Source organism: Hyposmocoma kahamanoa, unplaced genomic scaffold, assembly GCF_003589595.1.
Source record: "Hyposmocoma kahamanoa isolate Upper Pololo Valley unplaced genomic scaffold, ASM358959v1 202, whole genome shotgun sequence".
Classification (NCBI taxonomy): Eukaryota; Metazoa; Arthropoda; class Insecta; order Lepidoptera; family Cosmopterigidae; genus Hyposmocoma; species Hyposmocoma kahamanoa.
In genome coordinates this window covers 16,073,034-16,100,745 of record NW_020653726.1, presented here as the reverse complement: position 1 = coordinate 16,100,745, position 27,712 = coordinate 16,073,034, and the positions used below count along the sequence as shown (strand labels likewise).

The following is a 27,712-nucleotide window of genomic DNA, read 5'->3' as shown; positions in this document are numbered from 1 at the left end:
AGCATCCTATTTAAGGCGCCCTAAAAATTGGAACTTACGTGTTCAAATGCGTTAATCTTTGACTTTCTTTCCTCAAATATTCTTGTAAATCGTCTATTACGGTTTTCTGTGTATATATTAATTTGTCTAATTTGTGCGTAAGGGCATTGTAAAGTTCTGCTTGTGCCCACCACGTTACTGCCAAGAAACAGGCTAGGCGCAATAATTTAGATGGTATCATTTCTGAGAAAAAAAAACATTATGCAAGTCTAATTTATTTTAGTACCTCATTATAACACCTACCATTTACATTTTACGCACTAGGGAAACCCTGTATCGCGGGTGCTATGGACATAGACAACCACAAATTACACCCGAACTCACGAAACAAATAAATGTAGGCTTTACAAATATTTCTCTCGGCCAGGGAATCGAACCCGCGACCTCTGCATGGCAGCCCAGCACCATTACCGTTCGGTCACGGAGGCAGTTAAAATTTGGTAAATAAACAAGTCATTTGAAAATTCACTTACCTCTGATAAAATTTATGTTTTTAGATTCTCTAATATTTGCAACTATAATAAATTACAGCATTAAACTGAATTAAAATCTTTGCATATGTATTAAAATTGGCATTATAATTAATGCGATATTTAAAAAAAAATGTTCCATTGTGCACATTCCTACATAAATACTAATATATCAATAGCGAAGAAGACAAATCTGAACAAAATCTGAGTGTTACCTCATTCAAGTCAAAATCTTAAATGCAAAGACAGAAATATGGAATTTAAACAAGGATGTATCAGATAACAACAAGACGTTCTTCGAATTTCGAAGTATGGTAGGTACGTGAAATGGGTATGTAAATTCTGATCGCGCGCTCTGCACGATTTGTCGCAACCGATCACGCTATTCGATTCAATTAATATGGTTCTAGTTTTTTGCTTTCAAACAATTGTCAAAAAATAGAAATTAAACAATTTAAAATAATCAATGACGTTATGATATTTGTCTACATCATAAAATAATTTACAGTTCTTATTAATAATTATACCAAAGTTTTAAAAATTTGCTAAATTTGCTAAAACTTAACACAGTGCTGTGTTAGTGTTAGTATTTAGGAAGTTTTGTAGCGAATTTATGAACACAATTTATAGCACAATTATAATAATCGTGATCATAGTATCAATGTGTACTTGTAAGTTTATTAGTTTCCACAACCAAACGATCGCCCGATCAGAGTGTACATAGTACATACCCCGAGAAATAGTTGTTTCACAAAAGTGAAGTGATGACGCAAGTGTGATTTACGTCTTACTTACGGCGAGCAAGGTTTGAATGTCAACTGAAAATGTTATAGTTACTCGATAAAAAAAAACTCAATCAATTAGTTTACTGAAATAGAAAACAAACGGGTGTAGCATCAAAACACACGATAATATAAAATATTTACAAAAATATATCACACGCACACGGTTTAGGTAGAGTTCGAACAAAAGGCTAAGCTAAGACTTTCTCGGAGCGTTTTGTTTAGGTTGATTATTTTTCTTCCAAAACTGTACTGGCATTGTTTCTTGTACAAGAGGACACGGGCGTGTTAGTTCTTGACCAGCTTCGTGAATCCATTTATTGGCAACTGCAAGACGCTTCTAATTAGAAATGTTATTTATTTAATGTCACGATATTTTAGTGCCATAATGATATTCAATTGTTTTGTCAAATAACTCCATAAGATCGAACACAATAAAAAATCCTTCGATCCGGCTGGACTCAAACCAGCACCTTCGTGGATGACGAACGCTCTCCCAACTGAGCTACGGAACAAACCAGCAGACCTTACGAACTTCTCTATGTGCTTGTTGCAGGTCCTTGTTTTTAACCGCTTTTTGCCATAACGCCATCTATGAGACATCTATGAAAGTTTTTCTTCAATCAGCCAGGTACCTTTACAGCTACCAGCGGCTGACTAAAGAGGTCGCTTAAATAAATGTAATATTAGGGGTTAAAGTATGAAATTGCCGTTTTATTGCAATAGGTTCTTTGAATTTTCATAGAATCTTCATGGTTTGAGGTTTTCGAATGAAACTTTTTTCAAATGGTTTCTGTGATTTTTTTTTTTAAATTTGAAACATTTGAATATCGACTTTCAATTGTTTTTGTTATTCAATTTAGACAAGAAAGATGGATACTGCGAAAATTCGAGTGATTTTTGAATACGAGTTCCGACGCGGAACTAACGCGGCAGAAACAGCCCGCAATATCAATGCTGCGTTTGGAGAGGGGTCTACTAATGAACGCACCGTGCGATTTTGGTTTAAACGCTTTCGTGATGGAAATTTCGACTTAAAGAACGAGCCACGAGGAAGACCGCCCACACAGGTGAATAACGATGAATTAAGAGAGATAGTGGAAGCCGATCCTAGTCAAACTACCCAGGAATTAGCGGCATGGTTTAACGTTACCTTATCCACAATATTGACTCACTTGCGTCAAATCAATAAAATAAAAAAATACGAAAAATGGGTGCCTCATGATTTGACTGATCTGCAGAAAGAAACGCGTGTTGAAACTTGTGTTGCCTTGTTGAACCGGTACAGAAATGAAGGAATATTGGATCGAATTGTAACATGTGATGAAAAGTGGATTCTTTATGATAACCGGAAAAGAAAAATGCAATGGCTGACCCCAGGTCAAATGCCACAACAGTGTCCTAAAGCAAAACTTACCAATAAAAAGGTAACTGTGGTAACTGTTTGGTGGTCTCAGCATGGTGTTATTCACTATAGTTTTCTCCGATCTGGTCAAGCAATAACGGCAGATGTCTATTGTGCCGAACTCCGAACCATGTTGACAAAACTAGCAGTAAAACAGCCCCGACTCATGAATCGATCTTCACCATTATTGCTCCACGACAACGCGAGACCTCACACAGCACGAGAAACCATTTTGACCCTTCAGGAACTGCAGTTAGAAACCATTCGTCATCCTCCGTATTCACCAGACCTTACTCCAACGGACTACCATTTTTTTCGTGATTTGGACAATTATCTACGTGACAAGAAGTTTTCTTCCCAGGAGGCAGTACAAAATGCTTTCACACAGTTTGTGCAATCTAGATCGTCGGAGTTCTATCGCAAAGGCATTAATAACCTTCCCATTAGATGGCAGCAATGTATAGATAATAATGGCAACTATTTTGATTAAATAAATTTGTTAAAAATTTAAAAAATAAACAATTTAGATTTTCAGTACAAATCGGCAATTTCATACTTTAACCCCTATTATTAAGTTTAATGAGTATCACGATTTTTTACTACCCACATCTAACACCTTTCTTGTTTTTCAACATTTCGTTTTTATTATAGTATAAAACAGTTATCTAAGAGACTGACCCCATTTATTTCCATACAAAACAGGACATGCTGCATGCAAAGTTCTGTTATCTCCATCTCCCGATGAAAGTAGATTTGTCCAGAACAGAGCACTCCCCTTGATAGGTGGCACTGACAAGCCCAGTCTAGTGAAAACCGTAGCTCCGCCATAAGCCACGTCTGACATCTTTGAATAAAAGTAGCTATTAAATTTTTCTTTCAGATTTTTTAAGCACTAATAAATTGTGTCTACTTACATAAAAAAGTACGGTAGCTAGTCTGTTGCCACGATCGCCGTGGTGTTTACCCGTCTGTAACAATATTTACTATTAACAAGCAGCGTTACTTTATTTATAATTTATTTTCATAAAAAAATAAGTGCGCATTCGTCCGCCATCTCACCTGATGGAAAGTCACGATGAGGTATCGCGTACGAGTTGTCGAGAAGGTACGAGGAACATGTACACCTAAATAATACCTATTAACTCTTGCCTTGAAACGGGCGCAAGTTATAGAGTTCAAGAAATAAGTCTGCAGGCAGGGAATTCCACTCCATAGCCGTTCCCCGTATAAATTATGTGAAAGCATAAGCGCCCAGTTACACGAGGCGAAAGTTTTCTCGCGGCCGCCGCGTGGTGACCGCCCAGTTACCACGCCTTCATGTGCATTAATGGCGAATCTGAATTCTATTTACTAGGCAATAACAGTTTAATTCTTTTGAATAATATCGCATTTAAGTTAAAACGTTAAAGCTAAATAAATAGAGCGTATTTTGCCATGACAGTTAGATGCATGCGGTCGCTCCGCGGCGGCAACGCGATTAAAATTCGTGTCGAATAAATGCGTCCCACCGCCACGTGCGAATACTTTGAATATATACAGTGTAGGGGTTGCGTCTAGCCTAGCCTATGTCTAGTCCAACGATGGTAGAAAGGGGAAGGCGGAATGAAATCGCACATTTCCGCTGCACATTCTCCGTGGTACACTGTATGAATACCGATAAGTAGACAACTTTACGAGGACGTTCAAGGCTCTGCAGTTTCGCTTCCATTCATTCTGTCACCTATAAGCCTCTGGGCAGGTTTTTCAAATGAATCCAAGGTGGCTAGTTGGTATTTAGCAGAACCAACCCATAGGTGGCAGTAGTATTCCGTACGTGATATGACTTGTGCTTGGGACAGCTGAAGCAACGTTATATCGAAGCAACGTTGCATTTTAAACGATATACAAAATGCATCATTGTTGAGACGATACTTCAAATACTTTTAAATGCTCTTAGAGAGTTAATTACTTATCGTATATACATATATATAACATTTATACCTTATCAAAGTCATAATGAGGATTGTATTGCCCTCCAATACCATAGTTGGCTATTTGTAGCTGTTCAGCATGTGTCGTACTCATGCCAGTGAAATCTTCTATACGTTGTGACATTCTCGCTATTACATCGTGGTCGATATCATCTAACCATGCTGATTTACTAACACGACTCTCTGTTCGTATTTTTTCATTATTAGTGTATACCAATGCACGCTTTAGCTGGAAAAGATATAAAAAAATTGAGACAAAATGTCAACTGATACTCATAATGTGATTACGTAATTGTAAGGTGTATGATGAATGTACATTGTCACAAGATGTTTCAAAACAAACATTGATTTATCTACACACGTATCATAAACCCTCTATGATGTGGTCAAAAACCTCAAATTACGACCAGCATAAATAAACTGTTTTGTTAGAACAAATTCCTTATATGTTATTATTGCTTCATAATAACATCGAATTCGATTTTATTATTACATTAAAATTTCGAACATCTCTGAAAAATAAAACAATTTGATTCGATCTCAATTCTAATATCTGTCGAGATGAAGTTTTATTCGAAATGAAATGTCAATAGCAAACAATTTTGACAAATTTTACACGTTACTTGATATCGAACGATATGTTAGTTGGGGCCGACTCTAGTTTGGCATGAATTAAATAAAAACTACGGTTGTGTGACATGCGCGAGAAAAGTTATTATTTGCCTCCGTTTCGCCAGGCGTAATGTGTGATTCCTGAACATATCATAAAGAGCTTATAATATGTGTATAGATATAGCAGTGTATGTAACTGTACATAATGAGGCATTAAAATACTTGTGTGATGTTTAAATCTGTGTAACAGTCAAATAAAGTACTATTTATTGCTATTAGGTAAGAAAATACAATAAAAATCCAGCAAAAATTGCAAGCTCTAGAACCTGTATACCAAAATAAGCGACAGCATTAGTGGTATAACGTCGGGGATAGTGTAAATCCGCGTATATAGCTTTGGTAAAGATTGCGTATCTGCACTAAACGAAATTTTACAGGAGAGGGATTTAACGTTATTACTTTGTTATTTCAATGGCTACGTTCATTTTTGCGCGTAAGCATTAATTTATGTTGTCTACGGACTGACAACAATAGATTCCCATATATCACACTCATAATCCACTGCTAGTTACGCGTAATTGCACTGTCCCCGTTGTAATTATCTTAGTATTTCTTACCCGATGTCCAACAGTCTTTTTAATGGCATCGATTTCGTTTTGATTTAGAACGTCGTGAAAAAGAAAAACATCGGGTTTCTGGAGTAGCTGCTCCGTTTTTATGGGCGCTAATTGAAGGAAGGCATTTCTTCTTAGGTAGAAGCAATGTAACCTTCAAAACCAGACAAAATTCGATGTTGTAGTAACTACCTATAGTTAACAGAAACAGTTTTATTTACGCTGTACATGAGTTGTCATCAGAATATTCTTATGCACTTTACGAACACATGCACCTTGAAATTGACAGGCATCGCATCATAGAAGGAAGAGGGTCAGACACATTGACTTACAAATAAATGGACGACACGGGTCTAATACAAAAACCACGAAAAAAATGTCCCAAGTCAACCTATTTAAACGTAGTGACATGTAAAGGAATATGAAAAAGCTAAAACGTTGAATTTAAATTGTAATGTCATCGCAGTACTGTCTAATTTTGCTTGCTTCGCAGTCAGTCGAACAAACGTAGACTAGAGCGTGAATGACGCTCTGTATACGATTTTAACGCCCTATAAGTTCGGACACTTTTTAGCGCGGACCCGACGTCCATATAATTGTAAGTCAATGGTCAGACATAAAATTTTAGTTTATCCCGGAAATACTCGTTAACTTTTAGAAATTAATATTTTTTTATTTATTTTTAGTTCCGATTTTAACCGATTCTAAAAAAGAAGGAAGTTCTCAATTCGACTTTTTTGTTTGTAGGTATGTTACGCGATAACTCATTTTGAACATTTGCATTTGTGGACCGATTTTGATGACTATTTTTTTATTGGAAGGAGAGTACCTCAGTATTATTACATTTAAATTTGAAGGAAATAAACTAGTGGCAAACTAGGCGAGGAATCCAGTTTCGCGTACTTTCCAATAACCGATTTCAATAAAACTTGGCAAATAGGTGAATTCCACGAACTTTTGAGGTCGGTCATTTTTTATAATTAAATATTCAGATATTTTATTACAGATATTAACTGACATAGGACGAGGCCCGAACTAAGTATCTTCAATTTAGAGGTTGTTTGTATAAGGTTGTTTTTATTTTGAGGAATGTGATATCGAGGGGCATCTTCTACTTTATTATAGAACATTCCAAAACAAATGAAGTGATATAAACATCTCTGAACTAATATGACTTACTTGCGTGCAATTTGGGTTGGGACGTCAATTTCGCTTCGACACAGTTCTGCGAACATTTTCCATGCACTTGCCGATACTCTGATTTTTCGCCAACTATCTACCTCTTTTGAATGACGGTTATCCTAGAATTTTAAAATCTAGTGATACGGGAGGGTTTTTTATACACACGAGTATCAAATATTAACAAAATATCCTATTTTACTTCTAGCTAATTGTAAAACATAAGTTAAATTTTATTAATACGAAGATCGAACACAAAAAACGTTTAATTTGACAGAACCCGAACCTGCATCTATGCCATACCAGGGCGACCACTCTACCAACTGAACTATACAGATCGAGTCAGCAGACCTTTCGAATTACTATATGCGTTTGTTACAGATCTTTGTTATTTGGTTTTAACGGCTTAGAGTAGCGCCATCTGTGACAAATCTATGAAAGATTTTCTTCACTCAGCTAGAGACCTTTATAGCTACCAGAAGTTGACAAGAGATGTCATTTATTACACACTAAATTAAGATTGTCGTTGTAATTCCCGCGTGAAACTAATTTGTATTAATAAATTAATTATAATCACCTCAGGCAACATTTCTTTATCAAGAACGCCTTGTGAATAGTAACGCAGAATGGGATCGTCATCGACTTCACGTGGATTTACTTGGGATATCTTGTTTACCCATGCTAAGGCATCACTTTCATCTGTTAACAAAAGTAAATATAATTGTCTAAGTACATTAGTAGTTATTTATAAATCCATTAAAGAATGCCATTCTTTGAAACAAAGAAATCTGAACTAAAATGTTTTATGGACGTACGGATATTTATATGTTTACATTCGACACGTTTCCAAGGTCATGAAATCTTTTTTTTGGTGACGAAACGAACAGGTCGTATGCCTGAACACGTCTACCCATAACAGTTGCAGTACCATTTAAATTTGGAAAAATCTGAGAGGCACTGACGTCACGCTGCGATGTAAAGTTGACATGTCCCATGATTCTGCAATCCATCAACACCTTTGCTCTTCCAAACCAAAATGCAATACTGCAAAGTATTAGCAGCAAAACTCCTTGTGAAACAATTTGTTCAGGGAAGTACTGCCACCTTACCTATTTTTGCCAAGCAGTAACATCAGCATTACTGTGTTCCGGTTTTGGAGGGCTTAAGGGTGCTGGTGAAATTACAGGCACATGAGAATTGTCACCTTATGTCTCAGAGTAACGGGCGCAGTGGTAGTGCCCCACAAATTGTTGCGATTTAAAGTTCTGAGTAGCAATGCAACTGTCATGGACAGGCGTGTAGCTTACCATGAGGCGCACGATTTGTCCGTCCTGTCACTTGATATCATAAAAAAGCCAAGTAATTTGTTTAGTTGAATGGTACACTTTATCGTGTTACGACTTCAGACAGTTTGAAAGATTGCATTGAAAAGCTAGCTGTAGTTGAATACGTTTACCACCCTATGTAGTTGATAAAATAGCAAAACCCAAACTAACTCTTCGAATAATGGTAACATTTGGCGATGTGTGACATGATGTCTGCAGCGGAGAAAGGGTTCACAACTCGATCTTCATTACTGAATTTTTCAAGTGCCTCAATGAACCAGTGGACTGCTATCTGATAATCTTCATGCTTGTACAGCTTCAGAGCTAAGTTGAAACAATCGCTTGCTGTCATTGGAGAGCTGAAATTACACAATGTTTACTTTTTATTTATATATTTATTTAATGGTAATTAACTAGTTATAATAATCCAGTAAAAAAACAAAATTCAAGGCAGTCAATAATATAATCAATAAATAAACAAAAACTTACAATGTTTTTGACATGTGCTTTTTGTTTCTGAAAAATGATAAAGAAATTTAACCCTGTTACGAAACTAGGGACACAACTGTACAGTGATTTTTAAGTTCATTGAATGACACAATGTTTAACTACCATCACATTCAATTATTTTATGAAATTACTCCATTAGTTTGTTATAATTATTATTAAAAAGATCGAATATTTACAAAAAATTCCTTCAATCCGTCTGGATTCAAACCAACGTCTTCCAGCAAACCGTGCTTAGTTGGCGTCTGGCACAGTTTGCTGAAAGACATTGGTTCGAATCAGCAGACTTGGGACCCTGATCTTAGTTAATTTTTATGAGAAAATGTTTACGTACCCTAATCGAGCATTGAGTTTTCCTCCGGCGAGACGTGTGACATTTAATTTGTATGTATCTTGTAATCGCGCTATACCCAGAGCTGCTCCGGCCGTATCTTTTTCAGTAGGATACAACAGTTTTGAGTCAAATTCATAATCTGAAAATGTCAACAATTAAAAAAATATTCGAGAAATTGATTATTCGCTAATGAATAAAATTACAAATCGCTATGAATGTAATTACACCTTTGTTACATAAAAAAACCGACCTGAGAAGTTGGCCTTTTAGTTTTCGCTGTACTTTATTAGCATTGGAATTACATCTAGGTGCCAAGTTCTATTGAAATCCCTTAACGGAAATTGGGTGAGCAACAATAAACCGGATTCATCCCTTAATTTGCCATGCTTAGAAATGGACTATTTTATTCAAATTTGAAGAGAACTACTACTGGGGTAGGTACCTCCTTTTAAAAAAAACCATCGAAATAGATTCACAAATGACGGAGCAATCGCGTAACAAACACACAAAAAAGAAATAAAATACAGACGAATAGAGAACCTCTTCTTTTCTTGTTAAAATAAAATTACAAAATAGTTTATTTACCTGTCGCTATTGATGCCACCATTTTTAAATAATCAAAATCGGTAGACAACCTTTTTATTAGTGTGTATGCGTTGATCGGGTTTGCTAAATAATTTTCTACTTCACGACTTGCTTTGGCGTGTTCAGTTGTGAAAATGTTTAAATACCTGTAAGCATTCGCGTCACAAGATAAATTTCACAATTTGAAACACATTTTTAGTAGCAGTAGAGCTCCTTGTGAAAGGTCTCCGTCCAGTGAAGTACTGCCACCTTACCTATTTCTGCGTTCCAGTTTGGAAGGGTGAGGGTGCTGGGACTTATCAACTTACATCTCAGGGTGACAGTGCCAGTGGCAGTGCCCCTCGGAATTTTGCGATTAAAGCATGTCGCTTACCACCATATGCGCTCGACTGGTTCGTCTTGTCACAGGGTATCACGAAAACATTAAAAAAAAAACAAAATACCTTTTTACAATTTTTAGCCTTTTCTCTTCCGAATTAACATATTTCACAAGACTATCAATTACACTTTTTTGCGTTTTAAGTAACATTCGTATTTGCTCCACTGAACTGTAAAGTTCACCACTACATGAATTGATAAAAATAAAGAGTGCAACGTTCAATACGTGCAACTTGACCATATTTACAATCGCTTTGACTTTGGTAACAATACGACCAATTCCAATTTTATAGGTTTTTTATCATTATCGCGAGCCGTTAAGGATTTATACAATCCCGCAATTCATTAAAAATTGCTTGAACAATGTTGTCTTATACACCATGGTAACAAATTGATCGAAAATTAATTGATTATCCGGTACTTAATTGATTATGTATACAGGGTGTTTGTAAGATGGGTGAAAATTTTAAGCTGCAGCTAGTATTTAGAAGCACTTCGGGCATGGTTGTCATAGATGAAATAAAAAAAAAATTTTTACCTAAATTACAAATTTTTTGAGGAAAAGCACGGAAGAAAGAAAAGAATGGAAATGGCATCAAGCAACATTTCTATCAAAACCGGTGTCGCCACACGCACACGTTTGAAAACATAATTTTACATAGTACTAAGATAACATAATTTTTAATGGTTGTAAATTACCAAAATAAAAAACTTTTGGTAAAAAAAAAATTGGAACTTATTTGGATTAGGAACAGGTTTTATTATTACTAGTCACCAAAGCCAAGAATCCTATGAACATAAACTTCTTGGAACAAAAGCAAAAAGTTGACAATCTACAGATAGGGATGTCACATTTAATTGATATCGACATTATGTTTCATAACTAGCGGAATATTGAACGAGGCGTTGCTGTATACTTGCTATAAATAGGGTTAGTCACGGAGTATATAGAAAGGCATTTAAGCAATTTCTTCGAGAACTAGCGTAACTAACTTTTATACGCAAACATTTGTTACCAAATACGCATAAGGTTTTACTATACGCAAATATTAATTGATATTAGTTACGCAGGTGTGTGCATATACGTAGCTATATGCTACAATCACAGTAATAATGATTTATTATACTGTCATCGTACTTTCATTAACCTACTAGATTTCAAGTCAAGCCGATCACTGGAAGGGTTGAAATATTAAAACACAGTCATCATAAAAATCTTTATTGAAAATGATATATTTGTTCAACAATTACCTCTTTCAGAACTGGCTGAACATGACTACACCTATAGCGTGCGTATATTCTGAAGTATTATTATAGCGTCGACGAGCTTGTCAACAAAATGAAGATCATTTGTTTCATTAAAACTTGACGAAAAATAACTGACAATACTTCAGAAATGTTTTCACATTTAGATGTGGTCTATAATTTGTGAACACGACTCTGACTTTCATGTCATATATTACCTGATTAACCAAATGATTTATTTCTTAATGAATTTTTCGGTTGTTATTCGTATGTATATAATTTAATGTGATATCATAAAATGCCTATAGCAAATGGTTCTTAGTAGGTACCCAGTTTTTACTGCCTGTTGCTTCAGCCCATTTCTCCTTAAAAGGGATCCGGCGGGAAACTAAAAAAAATCAAAACAAAAACTGCAAATGTAAATCATGCCTGTGATAAAACTTAGAACTCAAACAGATGAAGGAGACGTATAATAAGCAAGTAGGGAGATAGGAATCAAGTAGATAAGGGAAAGAAAATCTCCAATCTCATAAACTTTTCATTTGATACTCCACGAGCTTACGTGCAATGTAAAATTATCGATACTGTACCTCTTCTATCCATATTTTCTTTTTTTTTTTTTCATTAATATATCGTTTTTACTTAAATTGAAAATTTAAAAAAAACTATTGCGAGTGTTGGTGCCAAACATTTAAGTAATCAAAATTGTTAGCTTTTAAATATTACAGGTACTTATTTATGTTTATGTTTACACAATGGCAACGCTATTATAAAAAAAATCTTGATACCAAAACCGGGTTTCTAAATACAGAGATTCTACATATCGATAATTTGATTAAAACACGCGGACCCAGTACCAAGTGTAATACGACGCTAGTGCAAACAAATCATTGAGCGTCATTCGAATTGTTCTTTTGATGGCGGCGATGGCTAGCAACCAATGTACATTGTTATTACCGGGTTGCAAGAAAATAGTTTTGTTTCGAAATTATAGTATTGTATTGTTCAAAATATTTGAAAATACAGAGTTTTAGTACTTACCGATGAAATGAACCGGAGTATTTTTTAAACTTTGGCTTCTTATGCAACACGGCATATTTCTATTTTTTCCAAAAATAATCATGTATCACATTTGAACGACGACTGACGCGCTGTTGACATTCATATGAACGTCGGTTCTTAAGCTAGGTAACTTGGACCCCGCCCACTAACCAGTCTATTACTGGTATTTATGTGGTCTATGGGAAAAACCGATAATATAAAAGTCATTTGCTTGCTAGTAATGAGCACATTAAATAATAAATCTTTTTATTTTAATTTTAATAAAGTACGCATGTAATAATGTACGCAATCTGATAAAACTATTCTAAGCATCCGTGTTATGTGAAATTTTATTTACAGACGTTTGAAATTTACGAAAATTTTTTAATAATTAACAAAACCGGATTTTTGACGACATTTAAAAAACAGGAGGGTGAATTTTTTGTTCAAACGTTTTTAAAAACATCCCTGATTATTACTCTTTCTTTTGATGCCATTTATGCAGATATCTACCTACCTACAAACCAAGTTGAGGTAGAAAATTATTTTTTCTAAGCAGTCGAATGAAACAACATGTTTGTACATGTACTGTACTCACAATTACCATATACACGTGCACAATAAGTCTTGGAGTTGATCTCGACACACAAACACCCTGTATATATCACCAGCAATGTATGTATTCCAGTATTCTACAGAATACCTCCGTATTCTATACAATGTTTCAAATAGTCAGTCAAAGTATGAAACAAACTATTATAAACTTGATCTAGGTATTTGTTAAAACAATGTGATATTAAGATGTGCCTGTGTGTTAATGATTAGTAGTTTATGTGACTGTTACATAATGAAAGGCATTAAAATAGGAGTGTGGGTTTAAACATCACACGAGTCTTTTAATGCCTAATTAAGTGCAGTTACATACACTGCTTTATCTACACACATATCCTCAGTTGTAGGATTAATTAACGTAACCACCAAATGGGCGAAAATGAATTGTACATATAGTTCGATAGAAAATTTTGCGCCCAATCGAATGGTGCTGTTAAAACAATAAAACCTTGAAAAAAAAATTGCGTTTACCTTACAAAAAAATGAAGATTCATTGGTTCTATAATCACAAAAATTTAGTGTATGATACATTTATAAGCAACTTGAGTCTTACTAAATTAACGTAACGACTAAGCCTACAAAAACATTTTGTTGTAATACAGTAATCGCTAAGACTTTTCTTTCTTACATTAAACTCACAGTTACATACAACAAATAATTATTAGTTACTTTAACTAATATCGCACTTTTTTTACAAGAAATGGACCTTACATTAATATTTTTACGTTATTACAGTAACTTCTTACTCAAACGTGTAATAAAAATTTCGAAACAGGATATTTTAAATGGAAATGGAATTTACTTACCTAGTAATATTTTAAACCCAAAAAATACTTATCTAAAACAATTTTAGATATAAACCTTAGTTTCATACTGATTCGTAAATAAAATAATTGTTTTCTAATTACATTTCTTTAACGTGAATATACACCTAAACTATGATATTTTTCTATACATATTTGACAGTTAGGTACTTTGTGATTGACTAAGTGATTCAAGTGAACTATCTATATACATGCCTGTTGACTCCATGCATAGTGTCATCGAACGATAGATAGTAAACCTTATTGTGTGGAGTCCTAAACAATGGGCTACATTCATACTTACCGCGCGGAGGTTTTCGCGCTATAAGAAGTTAAAGTCTTAGACCATGCCGATTTTACTGTTTGGCAAATAATTACTGGACAAATATTTACGGCTCCAACTATGCCTAATAAAAACTTAAAATTGGTATATAGTGCAAGTCACAATTCATAAATGTCGTTTGAGATACGTTAAAAATTATAATATATTTTGTCAGTTACGCCATAGTCAACATTCAATGTTATAAAATGCTGTATATAGCGTTTAACGTATTTGGAATAAGAAAAAAATAACGTAAGCGGCATGCTATTTTTGAAACTATCAGCTCTAGATTTATGCAATTAGATTGGGTTAAAGGTCCTTACAATTGCAAGAAACTTTGTTCAAACTTCATACCAATAAGATGAAAACAAATAAAATTTATAGCAATTTTCCTTAAAAAAAAATGGTTTTTAGTCTCTCCTGAAAAATTTACTTTTGGCCGTTACGTGAAATGATCCTACAACTAACGATATTATAAGCACTCTGTGATGTGTTCAGGAACCGCATGTTACGACTGGCGAAATGGCGGCAAATTAAAAACTTTCTCACGCATGTCACACAACCGTAGTTGCGATCAATTTTATTTTCAATTCATAGACAAACTAGAATCGGTTCCAACTATAATATCGTTCGATATCAAAGTCATCCTCTAACGTCAAAAAACGTGTGAAATTGTCAAAATTGTTTGCTATTGACATTTCATTTCGAATAAAACTTCATCTCGACAGATATTAGAATTGAGATCGAATCATTTTGTTTTTTAGAGATGTTCGAAATTTGAATGTAATAATATCGAATTCGATGTTATTATGAAGCAATAATAACATTTTCACAGATATTTGTTATAACAAAACAGTTTACCTTTATGCTGATCGTAATTTGTGGTTTTGAACACATTATAGAGAGTTTATAATATGTGTGTAGATTAAATATTTTATGCACGTCAAGTGTCACAATAATTCGTCTTGTAAAAATAAGTAGGTAATTAGAATAATTGGTAATTAAATTACAAATTATATTTGTTTAAAAAAAAATCGAAAATAATCATTTATCCCAGTATTCCCATGTACTCGGTTCCACGTGGAACCACTTTAACTTTAAAATGTCGTAAACACTACACTTTAGTAGCAGTAGAGCTCGTTGTAAAAGAGTTCGTTCAGGGAAGTACTGCCACCTTACCTATTTGTGCCGCCAAGCCGTAATGTCAGCATTACTGTGTTCCGGTTTTGAAGAGTAAGGGTGCTGGTGAAATTACAGTACATGGGACTTTAAATTTTTATCGAATTGATATTCAATTTATTTTTTGTGAAATTACTCCACTAGTCTGTTATAATTATTAATACAAAGATCGAACACTCAGAAAAAATTTCTTCGATCCGGCCGGATTCGAACCGACGTCTTGATTTTTCAACGACTTTTTAATCGTAGCATCATCTATGAGAAATCTATGACAGTTTTATCACCCAGTTAGATATCTTTACAGCTACCAGTCCTGGTGAGATGTCGTTATTTACTGTATTTTAAATTTTCAATTCAAATTTAAAATTTAAAATGGGACACGTGGGACTTGTCAACTTATGTCTCATGGTGACGGGCGCAATGGCAGTGTCCCTTAGATCTTTGCGATTTAAGGCTCTGAGTGGCTCTGATACTGTTATTTACAGGCGTGTAGCTTAGCCATCAGACGCATGATTTGTTCGTCCCGTCACTTAATATTATGAAAAAGAAAAAACACACAAATCAAACTTACCATACTGTTTAATACATTAATCAAAACTGTTATGTTCAAACCTTTTGGATTTGTTCGACGTTCAAAATAATTTGTTTGTCTATTTTATCGACTGAGAGACAATATTGCCCTTTAGATTATGTGTTAAGTCTTCAAGTCCCACTTCCCCCGCTGTTCCTCTTACCCCACCTGACCCTATTTCCTTTTTCCGCCACTTTTAGAATAAGAAATGAAACTATGTACAATGAAACAAAAACAGATCGTTTTTTATGTCCATAAACCATGTCTTTAGTAGGTAAAATAAAAGAATATTGTAAAAGCCTCATTGAGGTGAAGAAATTCAAAGTACAGTCCTTTTAACTTAAAACTGACAGTTGAAATACAATAATCCGGACCAAAAAGCCAAACACGTAGTTTTCTTTTTACTATCAATGCAGCAATAATAATAATAATAACATAATAAATAAGAGAGTCTAAAATAGATGATAATAATAATAATAATAAATTCCAAATTTTCTCACCACAATACATTACAGTGAACATAATTAAAATACAAACTATACAATTATAAACATATTGTGGGATACTCATGTATAAACTAGGCTCACAGCCTGTATTTCAGGTCACCAGGTCTCCAACCCTCGGGAATACATTTATATGGGTAACCTTAACGCAATAACTATACGCTTTACTCAATGAGACATGAGTGAGATAAATACTACTTCAAAATTACCTGATTCAAGTTTAAGAAGTTAAAAATATAGAATTTATACATAAAAGTCTAGAATCTAAGAGTTAATAGGGTTAGTACATTGAGCGCGCGCGAGTGTGTGTATATTTGCGCGCGCGTGTTGTGTGGTGTGGTGCGGTGTATGTGTGTGTGAATATGTGTGCTAGTGTGTGTCTGTGTGAAAGATGTTACACTATGTATTTGTACTTCTTTTGTGTTTTGTTTTTTGTACCTCAGTTCATTAACAATTTAAAAGAATACACATTGTACTATATAGGAGCAGTAAGTAGCATTTCAGTTTCTTCATAATTTAATTCTTGTAACCAATCAGTTATTTTCTTTTTGCATGAGTTTTTATTTAAAAAGAATATGGACAAGGACCTATTTGCATTATTATAGAGGTAGCCACCTAGATAGCAGAAGAATCGATTAGAAAACTTCTTTAAAAGTGTCTGGTCTAATCGGTTAACAGATTTATGGCGTCGTTTATCGATATTCAATAACGGGCTGAAGGTTAGTGAAATATGTTACTTTAAAATTGTGTGTGGAATGACATGTTGGCGCACTGGCAAAACCCTGACCATCTTGTATAGCTGAGCTGTGGGATGCTGAAAAGGTAGTAAAAAGGACACCTTAAGGATTGCTCTCTGGGTTCTTTCCAACTCCATGAGATTTGTTTTTGCTGCACCGCTCCACGAGGTAATGCAATACGTTAGCAAAGATTGGACCAGGGCAAAGTAGACCTTCAGTTTCCTGAATTCGAGTACAGAGGCAAGGTGATTGTCTGGTTCAGAACACGAGTGAGTCACAATACAATACGGAACTTGAGAAAGGGAAGGTGTCTCGTTTTTTATGGTTAAGGAAATGAATTTAGTTTTGTCCGCATTCAATGGCAAAACATAGAGCAATAACTATATTTTGTAACTAAGTTAAAACCAGTTTGTGCTCTAGCAAAGACTTCAAGCACTGATCAGGAGAGCAGTATCATCAGCGAAAGTAACAATTTAGCCGTTTGAGAGTGGCAGCATACCCAAATCATTAATATAAATGAGGAAAAGTGTCGGTCCAATAACGCTACCTTGAAAAACGCCATAAGTTATATATCGTTCATCACTAACAAACTCATTTATCCTAACACAATGGGAGCGGTCACTGAGATAGTCTTCAAAGAGTTTCAACTGCGTCCCTCTAATTCCTGACGCTTCCAACTTCTGGATTAGGATGGTGATAGAAACCGTGTCAAAGGCCTTAGCTAGGTCTACAAATATATCTAAGACTTTTTCCCCACTATCCATTTTTGTAACAATGTAGTTCGTTACATCATGAACTGCATCAGATGTAGACCTCCTGGAACGAAACCCATATTGTGAAGAAGACAATATGTTATGCTTATCCAAGAAGTCAACAAGTCTGCCGTTCATGATTCGTTCAAGTATTTTGAAAAGGGCAGGCAAAACAGCTATAGGTCTGTAATTATTGACACTCTTTCTGTCTCTACCCTTGTATACCGGACGGATAATAGACTTCTTGAATACCCTGGGGACCACGCCTTGAGATAGGGCCAGGTTCCAGACAAATGTTAGAGGAGTTACAATCACATCTATATGGGTTTTGAGGAACTTAATAAATATCTTGTCCCATCCCACAGCACAGCTATCAGGAAGTTATAGAATCAATCTCTCCACCTCTTCCTCATCCATTTGCAACATAACCATTGAGTGAACATTCCGCTTAGTAGTTGTAATAGATTGTAATTGTAAGAACCCATTTGTCACCTTTTCTGCAAGGCTCCTGCCAATGTCACTGAAGAACTCATTAACTGAATTTACAGATTGTTCAGGAGTATTAGAAATGGTAAGTAAATGAGATGTGTTGCCTTTCTTTTGTACCCTATTTGTTATATTGTTTGTAGCTTCCCATAAATGTTTGTTATTGATCTCATTTTTTCCATATTCTCTTTTCAGTTTTCTTAGCAAGGAGTTACAAAAATTCCTGTACCTAGTTTTCAGAATTGTGTTATTAGGTGATTTTTTTAAGTTTCTTATGCATGCTATCTCTGGGTCGTATGCAACGCAGTAGCCCCGGTGTAATCCAAGGCTTTATAGTCTTTTTTCGGTTAGGTACTTTAGCAATTTTAGAATTTGCATCTATTACCCGTGCTAGACTTGACTGAAGTCGAGTCGCCTTAGTTCTAGATTTAGCTGTTCTCGATTGACGCGTACTGAAATTCTTTGAGTTATCATTTTAGCCATTTTCTTTGCAAGAAACAATATTACAGTTTCATGGTCAGTGAGCGCAGAGTGCGCACACACGATTTAGCAGGCAATATTGTATAATATTGTTTTAAGCATGATATGGTCAAGACAGGAATTTAGTTGAGTTGAAAAGGTATGTGCAGGCAATAGATCGAATGATGCCAACAAATTCAGAATCGTGATACTGATCGATAATATTAATGTTGATGTCCCCGGTGAGTATAATGTTGTTGAATTGTGATATTCCTAGTAAAACTATATTCAGAGATTTTAAAAAGTTCGTTATATCTTTATAACTTGGAGGACGATACATCGAAATAACATGGTATCGTGATCTATTTTAATCTGGAGACCATTAGCGACCAAGAAAGAAATCAACTACAGTGAAGTTAATGCTTTTAAGGACGTACAGCATTGCACCCTCATTTTGTGTAATGTTAGCACTAGTTTTGTACGTGTTATAGCGTTCCAGATTTGGTACGTTATCATTACTACGCAGCCAGCATTCCGTTAAGGTTCCCCGTCGAACCTTTGTCCAGTACCGTATGAAAACCTGCTATATTTTTAAAAATAGTTCTAATATTTTGATTCAAGACCTTCGAAAATTGATTACAAGTGAAATTAGATGGAACACAATTTTCCTAATCACAAATAGCGGATTCCGATACAGAGATAGAGTCAATGTTATTTAATGCAAAACGAAAAAAAAAAAAATTTGGTGATATTTTTATAATATCTTTTTCATATATCACATTCATATAGAGAAAGGTTTCAATTAATAGCTTTTTACAAAGATTGTTAATTATATTAGTAATTACTAGGTAGCATAGACAAATAGACACACTGAGGTGTATTGAAAAGGAACCTAACGACCTTTTTGCTGTGAAGTGTGATTGGAGGTGTTTTTTTCAAAAATATGTGAGCGTGTTTATTATCTCGTGTGAATGTGTTTGAGTAATTTGTTTGTTAATATTAATGATTAGTACTAAATAATGCAATAATGGCAGCGAACCGACGGGCGACAGCTATTACATATTTATGTAGATAATAATGCAGATCTTTTGAAACTTTTATCTCGTTTGTAATAGGACACGGCCGCGTTAGCTCTTGCCCAGCTTCTCTAATCCATATATTGCTCACTGTAAGAGAGGGTACATGTTACATACGACGTAACTATACTCTACGATATTACTTCCCGATGACCCAAAATGTACCTCTATAAATAATTAAAATAAATAAATAACACACACACTCAACATAGCCACGCACTAGGGAAACCCTGTGTCGCGGGTGCCATGGACACACATACACAACCACAAATTACACCCAAACTCACGAGAGAAATAAATGTGGGTCATACTAATATTTCTCCCGGCCCGGGAATCGAACCTGGGACTTCCGGACTGCCCGGCATGGTAACCGTTCGGTCACGGAAGCAGTCAAACCTCTATATACTTGTTACGTAAAAACTAATAAAATACCACATTTATACACATAACGCAACATGTAACGTGATATATATATTACCAAAATTCAATTATTGAAATCGTAAGAGTCGCGATAGCACTGCCTACTGTGGCTCCTCCAGGCAGATGGACATTTAGGGAATTACGGGAAAAGCGACATGGAAACGAACGACTCCGTATCGTAACTGGCATATAAATAATATAATAATTTATACCCAACACCTCCACCCTTAAATAAAGAAATACTTAAAACAAAGTTTACTTGCCGTACTGACTTAGCATGTTTTTTTTTAAATAAAAAACTTTAATAAAAACATATTTTGTTCACTTAGACTAAAAACTAGAAAAACTATCAATCACAATTATACTGGGACTAAACAATATATAATTACACGCAAGTAGATTTTTGTTCGATACACATGAATAACAATATACCTTGTGAAAGTTTCTTAAAATACGAGATAAGACTAGGAGAGAAATTACTTAACTGTCTTACAGGGGGTGTAAAAGAAAAGTATAAAAATGTAAAATCTTAACACTATATATTTTTATTTTGGGTATTTTTTTATTACTTGCTTTTTTAATCTTTGAATTTTATGGTTTCTAGCTCTACATTTAATTCTTCGAGTACGCTGTCAGGCGAGAGGTTAAATATGTCTCTGGTAGTTTCGATAGCGACCCTTCATTCCCGCTGAAATATTCCAGGCTACTATCGTTTCCCATATTTCCGTCAAGGTGTTCTGTTCATACGTATTATCCAGTGTGGTTTCTTGTTCTTGTGTGTCGTCCATCGTATAATCTTGACTGTGCGTTTGTGTTTCAATTAAGGAATAGAGTGTACTCGATCTCCTTTGCGGCAACATCTGACCGATATGGCGATTCCAACAAACTTGCCCGTCCAAAAGGCGTACCTGATACGTCAGTGGTGCTTGACGCGGCACTGTGGCGGGTGCCCATTTGGGTGTTCTGGCGCGATAGTCTCGAGCCAACACTTCCTCTCCTAGTTGTGCGTTGCGCTCAACTCCTAGATACAAACGTCTCACGCGCTCTTATTCACGGCGCTCGCGAGCCTCTCCCGGACGCACCGCGTCGAGGCGTGTGCGTAGTCTCCTGCCTAACATATTGCTTCAGCCGATGCTACGCCAGCCATGCTCGCAGTTACGGTGTTGAAATAAAACGAAAATTTGAATGAATTGAAATGTCAACTCCCTCATACAACGCCTTTTTCATCTCTCTTTTAACCAATTTCACTGAATTCTCGGCCGCTCATCTATCTGCGGGTCTATAACTCGTAATTGTATGTGTTATCAGATTTTTGTGCATAAATTCACTAAATTCGTGTGACGCAAACGGCGGCCTCTCGTCGCTACCTGGGTTAGTAGCTCAAAACGACCAAACAGCTCTCTCAATTTTAATATGGTTGCCCCGGCATTCGTTGTGCTCATCTTTTGTACCTCGATCTATTTACTATGCGCGTCTAAAGTCACTAAAGAATGTTTCCCTTGGAATTCTGCAAACTAGATATGTATGCGTTGCCACGGACGAGGACGAGTTTTTCTTCTTCATTTGTTACGGTATGCAGCCATCCGTTAATAATTATATTATCATGTATTTTTTTAATACTATACCAGTCTGGGTTTTTTCCGCCACTTCTTTTGCGCTAATTGGAAATGAATCTTCAACGTAATTTACATACGATGTCACTTCGTGCTCATCGCCTTTTCGTTCTCGTAGTAACGGTAAACGGGATAGTGTGTAGTGCGTTAACAAACTCAATATCATAATCGTACGCTGCTAATCTTAACGTAACCTTTGTAAACGGCTAGCAGTCGTTTGTGGCAGCCCTGATTTTGGTCTAAAAATAAACGTTAATGGCTTGTTTTAATAATAAAGTGACGACCACATAAATATAGATGATGTTTCACCACACCATAAAAAATTGCTAAGGCCTCTTTATCCAGCTAACTGTAAGCCGTTTCTGCCGTGTTTAAAGTTCGCGACGCGAAGTAAATCGGTTTTTCTTCACCATTCGGATATCGATGCGACAACACACAACAATTGCCATAAGAACTACTGTCAACCGCCAACACCAAAGGTAACTTTGGGTCGTAATGTACAAGGAGTTTTTTTTACTTAATATTTGTTTTTGTATTTACCCGAAAGCCTTATCACATTCCGCCGTCCAAACTCAACTTGTATTTTTACGCAATAATTGATGCAACGGGTGTAAAATTGTACTTAATTTAATAATTTATTAGGCCGAGAAAGGATCGTAATTGCGTAATATCTTTCGGTGCCGGAACATTCACAATTGCTTCGATTTTTGTTGGGTCCGAATGTAAACCTTCTTTGTCTATGATGTAGCCAACATAATTTATGCTATTCTGCATAAAGGAACATTTTTCTAATTTGATTCTCAAACCAATCTCACGCAAACGCCCAAATAACGCTTTTAAATTCTCGATATGTTCGTCTTTATTACGTCCCGTCACCGCTATATCGTCTAAGTAACACGTTACTCCTCGTAATCCCTTCAAAGTTTCTTCCAGGAATTTCTGATTTTTTTCTGGAATACATGTCTACCCAAACGGCGAACGTTTATAAACAAACGTCCAAGTATGGGTGGTAATGGCTGTATACGCTTGTGATGTCTCATGCAACTCTAATTGTTGGTACGCGTTCGTGAGATCGATTTTTGAAAATTGTTCCCCTCCAGTTAACTACGCAAATAGCTCCTCGATTCGGGGTAGTGGGTACGGTTCGCGCACTAATTTTGAATTAACGGTGGCTTTGTAATCTCCACAAATGCGTATATCTCTCGATGTTTTTATCACTGGTACGATAGGCGTACCGTAATCCGAATGATCAAATTTATTAATCGTACCCTCCGCCTCGAGTCGTCGGAGCTCGTTCTCCACTGGTTCTCGCAGAGCTTTAATAAAAACAGGTGTTTTATCGGTCAAGTGCAACGATAATTTTTTGTGCATGTACCTAATCCCGGAGAGAACACAGCCGAAAATTCGCGACGCAAAACAAGACGATAATATGTCTGCTTACAAGAACAACACTTTCTCAAAATAATCGTTATCAACAATCTTCAAAATATACTAACAAACAGGCAATCTAAAGTAACCTTCGAATAAAAAGCAAAATTCGGCAAGACTTATGAATAAGCTACTTAAATGAGTCTAATTACATGAGATATTTGGGCTATTGCATGATTTATAGACAAAAACATAACGCATGCCGGTGTGATGTAACATTGTATTGATTTTCACCTTTTCTACTGCCACACCCCTTAATGCCGCAGCGACGCATTTTAATCAGTACTTAATTGTTCTCACTGTCAATATTTTCGTCCATTTCATTGAAATTAATGCGAATAATTCACTAAAACATTTGGCCAAACATTGGTTTTCACATTTGATGTACTTCCCTTTGACAACCGGAAACGGTTATCAAAGGGTACTCCAAAAATGGCAAAATGAGGACAGTTAGCATTTAAGATGACGTTACGTATTTTCGATTCCCGTGTTTGACATAAATCAATGTAGTGCTATCTCCTTTGGCTTACGACGGCACGCAGTAGTTAAACAAAGACAATAAAATGTTTATGTTTTCAATGTCTAAATGCATCATATACATATAACGTCAGAGTTATATATGTCAATATAACATGTCCTTCGGTTTCCATAGTCTAAGGTCTAAATGCATCATATACATATAACGTCTGCTTTATATATTTCGGTAGGAATCATATTTTTCATAGTGAACAATACGGGATTACTAGTGGTAGATCGACTAGCGATGCGGGGGTAGAGTTACTAAAACACACCTTTGATGCTTGGGAAAGGTCCCAGAACGCTATTGGTGTTTTCTGTGACCTCTCAAAGGCATTTGATTGCGTTGATCATATTACTCTTATTAGGAAGCTGGAACATTACGGTGTAAATGGCAAGGCGTCGAAACTTGTCTCGTCACTTCTCAACGGTAGAATTCAGAAAGTAGACATAAATGAAGTGACTTCTTTGGGTTCTCCGGTAAAAATGGGTGTTCCGCAGGGCTCAATACTTGGACCTTTCTTATTTCTGATTTATATTAATGATCTGCCATTCTTTATTAAGTACCATTGCGAAATAGTGTTGTTTGCTGATGACACATCCTTGATTTTTAAAACAGGCAGATGACATTAACTATGACCATATTAATGATACCCTCTCTAAGGTAGTTTATTAGTTTAATGCAATAAAACAATTTATTGCTTACTGCCAAGAAGATAAAATGTGTTAAATTTGGATTACCTTACGTAAAATCGACTAGTCCAAGCATAGAAATAAACGGAGAAAAGTTAGACCTTGTTAATAAAGCAGTCTCCTTTGAAGTGATCTTAGATAGTAAACTTCAATGGTTTCCACATATATCTTCCCTCGCCAGCAGATTAAGCTCCGCTGCATATGCAGTCCGTGGAATACGTGAGCTTACCGATGTTAGTACTGCTAGACTAGTTTACTTTTATTACTTCCATAGTATAACGTCCTACGGGATTCTCATGTGGGGTAAAGCAGCAGATATTCAAACCATATTTGTATTGCAAAAACAAGCATTCGTTCTGTGTACCATCTAAGCTCTCGGGCTTCTCTCAGAGAAAAGTTTAAGGAGACTAGTATCATGACTGTGGCATCACAGTACATTTACTCAATATTTTATATGCCCGTAAAAATATAAATTATTTCAATAAGAAAGAAGATATCCATAATGTTAACCTTAGAGCTACGTCCAAACTCATGGTACCACGATTTCATTTAACCAAGTTAAACAACTCTTTTATGGGGAACTGTATACTTTTTACAATAAGATTCCGGAGCATATATTATAAGTTTATCATTTCCGAAGTTTTAAAAGTACATTAAAAATATTATGATCGAAAAACCATATCACAAAATTGAAGACTACGTGTGAGATAAAGATGTATGGAAAGACGACACGGCTCCAGAATCCATACAAATTTGATTCAAAGTATATTCCACAGCATGTAAGTTTATTTGAAAAGAGCAATCCCTAGAGTTTCTTGCTCGTTCTTCTCAGGGAGGTCAGCATAGTGAACGAGCAGTAGCTTAAATGTGACGTTTTCAAGTTTAAATTTATTTTATCTATGGAACAAATAATCTTTGACTTTGACTTTGATAATGTCAATATAACATGTCCTTTAGTTTCTATAGTCTAAGGGTGCACCACAATCCATCGTCAAGTTCGAATTTATATATGAAAAAAGAGAAAGAAGGCCTTTCGGAGCTAGTGAAGTGAAAAGAATATTTCATTCATGCAAATAATTATAATTCTAACATTAACCTACAGAGAGTAAAGTTTTTACTCACCCCATTTACTTCCGTATAATACTGGACATCCCGCGTGTAATGTTCTTTGATCTAATTCTCCGGATGGAAGTAGGTTCTGCCAGAATACAGCTGTACCCTTTTTCGGTATTACTGTCAACTCTGGATCGGCAAACACAGTTGCTCCGCCTTGAATTACATCTGACATCTGCGTCAATGTGATTCTTAGAGAATGGAAAAAAATCTAAGACATCTGTAATCATACCTTATTTCTATCTTGCAACTATTTTCTTAATGTCCTCGCCAATCTTCGGATTTCCAAATGCACCCGAATACAAATTTGCATGAATAGACAAATTTGCATGACTAGAGTATAGACTCTAGCCAAATTCCATGTAGAATAAAATGTCGACAAACAAAAACATTATATTCGAGTAATCATTCAAATTAAGAATCGGGAATTAATGCTGGATGAAGGCTGCATGACATAATTATGTAGTAAATTGATATAAAATACAATACCGAGCAAGTTAAGAATAATTGTAATTTCGTGGAATTTTTATTTCTATTTTGCAACCTTTGAGGTGGATAATTTTCTTCAAACTTAAATGGGTTCAATACTAAGGTACCTTTCCAACAAAAAAAGAAACAAAAAATAGGTTCATAGCGTAGTATCGAGTATCGGGTTATCGCGTAACATACATACAAAAAAACAGTCGATTTGAGAACATCCTCCTTTTTATAAAGTCAGCTACAAAATACAGTGTGAATTCTATTCTATTTATAACCTAACATTAATCTTACACTTTTTGTTTCATTTCTTAATCTTTCATTTTCAATACATATAATTTGACTTACATAAACAAATAAATACTAGTAGGTATTCTATATATCTATCTACACATCTTTCACACCATGTTTTAAGCAAATTTCATTTCATTTCATTATGTACACTTCCAAGTTGAAATACGACGACACAACGTTTATCCAAAGATATATGTGTCGGATCCGTCAGGGTTTAGAACTGAATCTTCAGACATCGCTTCGGCAGATTTAGGTATCGTGCAATGAGATTACGTTGAACAGTAACACTATATTTTAATCATTTTGAAATCGAATAACAACTTGTACTTTCTATTAATTTTGACGACCAAAATAGGCACTAGGCGAAACGTAGGACAGTTTCTAAGTAGCGTGTGTGCAGCCCGAGAGTTCAACCACCAACGTTTCCTCCTTTGTAATCTGATGGCGCCTCTGTCTCGCAGTTTTTCGTCCGTGCTCATGACCGTTTCCGACATATACATACATATAGTTGTATTGTAGTTAATTTTATACTCACATAAATTAAAACAGTCGCTATTCTGTTTCCCATTTCTAGTTCTTCCCAGTCCTGTAAAAGAATGTCATTTTACATCATCAATGTAATATCTACATTGCACTGGTTACGGATGACGTTGACTCAGAGCAAGTTAGGGCTCTTACGCGTAAACACGATACGACGTCGCGTCGTGCTATGACGCGGCATCGTTTTATGATGCGACGTCGTATCGTGGAAATCTACGACGAGGAACGTCAAAATTCACGACACGACATCGCAATTTGTCACGACACACGGCACAACGTCGTATCGTAGAAACTCACGGTGAGTTCCCAGTGCCGCATTCATTTGTTATTCAATATTCAAAGATGACAGACGACATTGAGATTGATTATTTAATAACCCTAGTCGAGGAGCGTCCTGTAGTATCGGACAAAACATCAGAAGAATACAAAGTCATAAAAAACTCAAATTGGCTACATGTTCCAGATACGCGAAATTATCCAATGCTAGTTACACTCCTATATCCGACCATATAATTTTGGATATCAATTAATAAAATGTCATTCCGTAGACACGATTTCGCTAACATCATTAAATTATTACGTGAGAAAAAGTTGAAAAAAAAAATTCTATTGAGTTTATTAAATATCACGAT

At 35.5% G+C, this 27,712-nt stretch overlaps 1 protein-coding gene across 2 annotated transcripts; it reads right to left on the bottom strand.

Moving 5' to 3' along the window:
• Positions 1-1,106: 1,106 nt before the first annotated feature.
• LOC113226775 (prolyl 4-hydroxylase subunit alpha-2-like) lies at positions 1,107-25,798 on the bottom strand. 2 transcript variants are annotated; one of them, XM_026459514.1, is made up of 12 exons: positions 25,779-25,798; positions 9,823-9,968; positions 9,238-9,376; positions 8,886-8,912; positions 8,568-8,755; positions 7,649-7,770; positions 7,072-7,193; positions 5,896-6,046; positions 4,677-4,895; positions 3,611-3,664; positions 3,375-3,540; positions 1,107-1,618 (listed from the first exon to the last, which is right to left on the bottom strand). In XM_026459514.1, the coding sequence occupies exons 1-12, from the start codon at positions 25,781-25,783 to the stop codon at positions 1,488-1,490; spliced, it is 1,470 nt and encodes a 489-aa protein (XP_026315299.1). In that variant the 5' UTR covers positions 25,784-25,798; the 3' UTR covers positions 1,107-1,487. The 2 variants fall into 2 exon arrangements, with proteins under 2 accessions (XP_026315299.1, XP_026315298.1); XM_026459513.1 differs by lacking the exon at positions 25,779-25,798 and adding an exon at positions 10,266-10,473.
• Positions 25,799-27,712: the final 1,914 nt, after the last annotated feature.

Coding starts and splice junctions, on each gene's coding strand:
- LOC113226775 (XM_026459513.1), bottom strand. CDS start 10,441: ATGGTCAAGTTGCACGTATTGAACGTTGCACTCTTTATTTTTATCAAT. Junction 4,896..5,895: donor AAAAGACTGTTGGACATCGG/GTAAGAAATACT, acceptor TATCTTTTCCAG/CTAAAGCGTGCATTGGTATA. Junction 3,665..4,676: donor CTCATTATGACTTTGATAAG/GTATAAATGTTA, acceptor ATATTGTTACAG/ACGGGTAAACACCACGGCGA.